The sequence below is a fragment of the Drosophila nasuta genome, chromosome 2L (genome assembly GCF_023558535.2).
Source record: "Drosophila nasuta strain 15112-1781.00 chromosome 2L, ASM2355853v1, whole genome shotgun sequence".
NCBI lineage: Eukaryota > Metazoa > Arthropoda > Insecta > Diptera > Drosophilidae > Drosophila > Drosophila nasuta.
In genome coordinates, this window is record NC_083455.1 from 18029496 (window position 1) to 18036179 (window position 6684).

General features: G+C 38.0%; 1 protein-coding gene across 1 annotated transcript; it reads right to left on the reverse strand.

Annotated features, from left to right (window-relative positions):
- Positions 1–323: 323 nt before the first annotated feature.
- LOC132799045 (serine/threonine-protein kinase NIM1) lies at positions 324–5824 on the reverse strand. Its single transcript, XM_060811176.1, has 7 exons — positions 5609–5824; positions 2821–2920; positions 2639–2756; positions 2397–2553; positions 2201–2309; positions 1205–1447; positions 324–1143 (listed from the first exon to the last, which is right to left on the reverse strand). The coding sequence occupies exons 3-7, from the start codon at positions 2692–2694 to the stop codon at positions 326–328; spliced, it is 1383 nt and encodes a 460-aa protein (XP_060667159.1). The 5' UTR covers positions 2695–2756; positions 2821–2920; positions 5609–5824; the 3' UTR covers positions 324–325.
- Positions 5825–6684: the final 860 nt, after the last annotated feature.

Sequence of the window (6684 nt, forward strand, 5' to 3'; positions counted from 1 at the left end):
ATACTCTCGTACTTGGACTAAATCGTAACGTATGTATCGCATGTATAAATTTCACTAGATTTCCTTCAATTGCCCCGTTTTTGTTTTACATTTTGGCATATATTTGAATTATTTTTCATTTTTTCATTGTTGTGGGGATGCAATTGTCTGCCTTGCAGCACATCATAACCATCGATTTGTTGTATATGTAATAATAATAATTAATCATTAATTAACAGTTTACAAAACTCAGAAAACTACATCGAACTAAGGAACTGCCCTCACTTCACTTCCGACTCTTATCCAATTGACACACTAATTAATTCTTGAAATATTCAACAAAACTCTACAAGATGCAACATTGTCGCTCGATGCGTTTCTCCTGCTTCGGCTCCAGATGCAACGCCATCTCCACATGCTTCCGCGCCAGCCACGATTGCTTCTGCAGTCGATTCACAATAATGCGATAGGCGCCAATAATATCAGATCGTGGACCACTTGGCGTGGCTGTGATCAACATTTGTGAACTGACGCCGAGCTCAGCGAGCAGTTGACGTGCCTCAAACTCCAGCGCACACAGCTGACTGAGATCATCGGTGTTCGTGGGCAACATGACACAGCTGCCCGTCTCCGCATCGTAATTCTTGAACAGCGGACAATCGTCTGCGACTTCAACGCTCCACGGATTAATTTTGCCTGCTGGCGGTCCGCCATTCGACAGCTGTTTCTCCGGCTCCGTTTCGATGGGTGTGATCTTCTTCTTCAGCGTGCCGCAGAACAAGTAACGACGACCTGGTCCCGACCGTTTGGCGGAGTCGCCACCATTCGCCTCCAGTTCCTTGGCGTTGCCCGGCGGTTGGTCGAGTGGTTGACCCACCTCGATGGGATGCAGAAAACTGTGCACAAACATCTCGTTCTGTTGCCGCGTATTCATGCTAATCGCCGGCTTCTTCACCACCTCCGCATAGCGTTCCCTTAGCGACGCAGTCTTCCTCAAGCGCTGCGACTTGCGCACCCAGAAAATGGTTCGCTTGGCGGGCTTCGTGTGCAAATTGAGCTCGTATTGCATCAGCTCGGCGCTCAGCTTGGGCAGCGTGACAAACTGGCTGTTCAGCATGTCATCGATGGTGGGCCGCTGGGCGGGCACATGGATCAAGATGCGTTCTACCAAAGGAAGGAGACTCAATCAAGCATGTTTTTAAGGATTCCAGGGTATTTCACTTACGGATTAGTCTTATGCAGGGCAAGCTAAGCTGGCCAGGCAGCAGATAGTCGCCCTTGAGTATGGCTGCCTTGAGGCCAGGTATGGTCGGAGCACGAAATGGCATGTTGCCCACCACCATGAAGTAGAGCAGAATGCCCAGCGCCCACACATCCACGGGTGCTCCAATGTAGTGGTCATCGGAGAACAGCTCCGGAGCCGCATAAGGCGGCGAGCCACAAAATGTGTCCAGCTTCTGATTGGCACCTAGAAAAAATAGCAAAAAACAATTTATATTTTTGAAATATAAAATATCAATAAACCAAATACAGTTTTCAGTATATTTCTTTAGTATTTTTCCGTATATAAATGCAGTATATTTTGTACTCTATGGTATATTTTGAATGTAATACCATATCAATAAACCAAATACAGTTTTCAGTATATTTCTTTAGTATTTTTCCGTATATAAATGTGGTATATTTTGCGCTCTATGGTATATTTTGAATGCAATACCATATCAATAAACCAAATACAGTATTTTGCCTTATATAAATGTGGTATATTTTGCACTCTATGGTATATTTTGAATGTAATACCATATCAATAAACCAAATACAGTTTTCAGTATATTTTTAGTATTTTGCCGTATATAAATGTGGCATATTTTAAAATGAATACCGCGCTATTTTTCTTTTATTCAAAGCGGGTACCGGGTATCTCACAGACGAGCACACTCAACTGTGGCTTTCTTATTTATTTTCATTATATTTTTTACGTTAGGCAAAATAACAACAAATTGACTTGGTTTAAGTCAAACAGAAAAAATAATAAAATTTTGCCCATATAATATAGTGACAATTGAAATTGAAACTAATTATTGAACTAATGAAAGCTACTTAATAAACAAAATTATAAATTCAAACTTAATAAACAAAATTATAAATATAAATTTAATACAAAAGAATTATAAATTTAATTTGAACACTATTTAAAATACAAATTATGTGATAAGCGTACCATTAATGAGCTGTGTGCTGAAACCAAAGTCGGCGAGTTTAAGACGATCCTCGGAGAGCAAAAGGACATTCTCTGCCTTAATGTCGCGATGCACGTAGCCGAGACTGTGCTGTAATTGAGATTGGCCCACAAGTATTATTCATTAATCTGTGCTGGAATTATTATCGTTATTTCTTACGACATCGTTATTTCTTACCATGTGCTTGACAGCGAGCAGCAACTGCTTGAAGAGCGGCGCCGCATGAATCTCACGCAGTGGACCTCCCTGGGTGATGTGGTTGTATAACTCGCCTCCGCGTATCCATTCCGTGACCAGATAAACCCGTCCCAGTGTCTCGACCACCTCAAAGAGCCTGCATTACATTAAGAACAAGTCAGTCTTCTATTCTCTTCTCTTCTCCTCTCCTCCTCCTCTTCATCTCCTTTTGCGTCTCTCACCTCAATATGTTGGGATGATGAACACACTCGAGTGTCGCTATCTCGCTGGATAGCATCCGCAATGCCTTGGCATCCAGTCCAGCCCGATCCAAGTCAACTACCTTGATGGCCACCTTGTCTGCAAGAGGAATGCAATTATTAGTTTTCCAAGTTATGTCAAGGATAAACATCCTGCCACTTGCCTCGCGTCAACTGATGCACGGCCAACTTCACTTTGGAGAAGTTGCCGCGTCCGATGTCGCCGCAGAATCTGTAAAGACCGATGCGACGTCCAATTGTCACCTGTAAATAGAGAAATATATATATTATATTAAGAAAATGTAAACAATCCTTTATAATAATAATATTATTTTCAAATCTAATTTTGATTATTAACAAGTAATTTGATCGAATTATCATAATGTAAATGATTTGTTTTTCATTACTTAAATTGTTCTCCTAAAGTTTTCCAGTTTTTATTACTTTAGTATGAGATATCAAATTTAATTTAGTTCCAATTGTTTATGTTCCGTCCTCTTTATAATTTTCTTTATTTATCAGCACATTTTCTCAATAACATTGATTGACTGATTTTTCTCCTCGTTATTTTCTTTTTACCTACTTTCTTCATTTGTTTTTACTTAAATACTTTTTTAACCTTACTTTCTTCCTTGTTTGTTCGACCTTTCACATTTTTAATAATTTATTTCCTGTTCTTTCTTAATCCTTTTTTTGCTGTCTTCCTTTCGGGATTAAATCTTCCTTGTAATTTTTGTGTGTTTTCTTTTCAGCACTTTTCTGTCCCATTTGTTGGTCTTGAGTATTTTTGCTTTCCTGCTATTTATAAAAAATGCTTAACTTTTTATTTCATTTTCTGTCTTTAAATGTCTTTGTTGCCTTCTCTGTAATTAGCGTTTATTTGCTCGGTTTAAGCTTTTAATTTAATTTAATGAGATTTATCATTTTGTTTAAATGCTTTGGTCACCTTGGGAAGTTTCTTGAATAATATAAATTTCTTACAAATTAATTTTATTTTTATTTAGATTAAATTTAATGTGCATTTTTCACCCTGCATTACATCCCTCAACCTTAATGAGATATTTAGTCATAAGCTCTAGTCGCAATTCTTTTTTATTTTTGTAACCTCCTTCTTCTTCTTCTTCTTCTTCTTCTTCTTCGTCTGTCCGCCTTTTGTTAATTTATCTAAGCTCTTTTCGTAAATTCGCTGCACCTTCTCGTTGGCAATCCGTCAACTAATCTACTTAGAGAGGGAGAGAGAGTGAGCAATGTCAAGCATTCATTTGACTACCTACGAATATGTGAATTGTGAAGTGTGCCCCTCAAGCTATACGCTTTATTGTTAATCAAGGTCAAGTGCGTGGCAGGCAAGGCGAGGAAAAGAGGAGGAACAGGGGCAGGAGGAGGGGAGCGGGAGCTATGCAATTTGGTAAATGTAATTGGAGAGAACGTTGCTGCAGTTGCTATGGCTTTTGTGGTTGGATTTTCTTAATCCAAAAACCGTAGACAAAAGCAGCCATGGCAGCGGACTGCGTTAATTAACGCTCTGCGAAACGTGGCGTATACGTAATGCGGCGGAATTACATTTGCCACACGCGCATTTCGCTTGCACACAAAGCAGCAGCAACAACAACAGCAACAGCAACAGCTATGAATAAGCAGGCACACACCCATACACACGCACACCCCCTTTGACACACACACACACACACACACACACACACACACACACACGTGCACACACAGACAGAGTGTGTGGCTGCTCATTGGGGCGCAAGAAAATTAGCCTTGAACCTCGACATAATTGCAGCACAGCAACAGCAACAGAGACGTTAGACGCTGACGTTGACGTTGACGTTGAAGTCGACTGCAGAAACATGCATTAGCTAACCAAGTGTAAGTTTTGCACAGGAGCGGAGCCTGAACTTAAATTTAAATTTGTATATTCAGCAAAAAAAGTTGAATAGAAAAACAGGATTTTCTTCTGAACAATTTTATAGAAATATTTAAATGCAAATTGTATATATATTTTTAGCCACTTCATTTAAATTTACAAAAATGAAAAATTAGATGAAAATTATATTTATATTTTTTTCAACTGCATTTCAAAATCAAGAAATTATAAAATTCAAAAGTATGAAAAATTACGGAAAATGATTTGTATATACAAATACATATATTTTTAGCAACTCAAGTTAAAAGTCAAGAAATTATAAAATTTAAAAAATAGATTAATACATTAATCAATTCAAAAACAAAAAAATACAATTTGAATACAATATTAAAAAAAAAAATAAAATGATATTCTTAAAATATATATTCATATAGAAAGCAATTAATTAAATTATGAATTACAATAAAATTGAAATTTTCGATAATTTAAATAAAATAAAATTAAAAAAAAATATGTAATATCTTCTTGATTTTAATACCTTTTTAAACTATTTAACAAAATTGAAAGTTGATAAAAATATTTTAATCAGAATAACATAAATTAAAAAATGAAAAATTTAAAATCCGTTAAATTATCAAATCCATAACTATTAAAGAGTTTCCTTATAAACAACGTGAGTAAGAAATGTATAAATATTATATTAGGTTTCTGCACGAATTTAAATAAATGTAATTTTCATGTAACATTTTCTAATGGCATTTATGATAACATAAATAAGTTGAAATGATCTTTTAAGCAACTTCATTTAGAGAACAGTCAAAAGTAACACAAAATTGAACATTTATTAAGTTATCACTAAATTAAAATGCAGTTTCCTTTCCTTTCTATTTGCATTTCGCTCCTGGCTGTGACGTCAGCGCGACGCACACAAAAGCGACGTTCGCCACTTAAAGTTTGACCGCAACTTGAGGCGAACTCTTTCGCTCACCTCCCCCTGTCGCTGCCGCTCCCCGTGGGCCTGTTCTCTTCACTGTTTCGCCGCATTTTCTTGTGTTATTTATTCTGTACTTCGCACTCACCTCGTGTCCACATCTCGGATCGCATTGCAACGCTTTGGTCAGCCGCTGATAAGGAGGCGTTGGCGCTGGCGGCTGACAAATTGTCAGCGGCGGCAGCGGCGTCGACGTCGTCGTCGTTGTCGTTGTCGTCGTTGGCTGCGTCTGCGGCGACGGCTTCACAGTGGCTGAACTGCGCAGCGTGTTGGTATCCACGGCTGCCGTTTTGCTGCTGTCTCTCTGTCAGCGCCCAATGGAGGTGAATGAGAAAGTGTGCTGATTGGAGGGGGGCGGGGAATTGAGTGTGGCGAAGCAAAAGTGTTTGCTCGCTGTGTTTATTGAGAGCGAGAGAGAGAGAAAGAGGGAGAGAGAGTGGAGGCAGTCAGTCAAAATGCTCGCGGTGTGCCCTCGTTGGCAACTTGTTGGTCTCTTGGTAACAACGATTTTCACCGCTTCTGCTTCTGCTTCTGTTTCAGCTTCAACTTTTGCTGTTCGACTGTTGCTTGTGGCACGCGTATTAACCTTATCGGTCACTACTTGCTCCAACTTTGTTTGACTAGCTTAACTAGCTTTCCTCGATTCCTTGTTACAGTTTGGGCTTACATTATAAAAGCGTCGCGTTCAAAGCTGTAATTAAATAAATCAAAGCAATTAATAAGATTACGGCAAAAAAGTAAAGTACAATATTAGAAGGTAGCAATTACTTCATATTATATTATTAAAGAATTCGTCAAATTAGTGGCAAACTCAGACCTCTAATATAATTGAATGCAATATTTGGAATATATCGATATAGTTACTACATTTGCAAGTAAGAGAGCTACAGTCGAGTGAGCTCGATGTTGAGGTACTCGATACTCATTTTAAGTAAGAGCAAAAAAGTGCAGTATTATTCTTAAAATATACCGAATTCATATACCACACAAATACTATAGTATACTGAAGGCTTTATTTGCTATATTAATATAGTAGTATACTAAAAATATACCATAAAGTACAAAATATACCAGATTGTCACCCAAATATACCAAGACACTCCAATTTACAGGAGTGTTTTTCCATTCAAATAAATAACTAATACAATTTTTGTTTGATTGCAA

Coding starts and splice junctions, on each gene's coding strand:
- LOC132799045 (XM_060811176.1), bottom strand. CDS start 2,694: ATGCTATCCAGCGAGATAGCGACACTCGAGTGTGTTCATCATCCCAAC. Junction 2,554..2,638: donor CATCATCCCAACATATTGAG/GTGAGAGACGCA, acceptor AATGTAATGCAG/GCTCTTTGAGGTGGTCGAGA. Junction 1,144..1,204: donor GCCCTGCATAAGACTAATCC/GTAAGTGAAATA, acceptor TTCCTTTGGTAG/AACGCATCTTGATCCATGTG.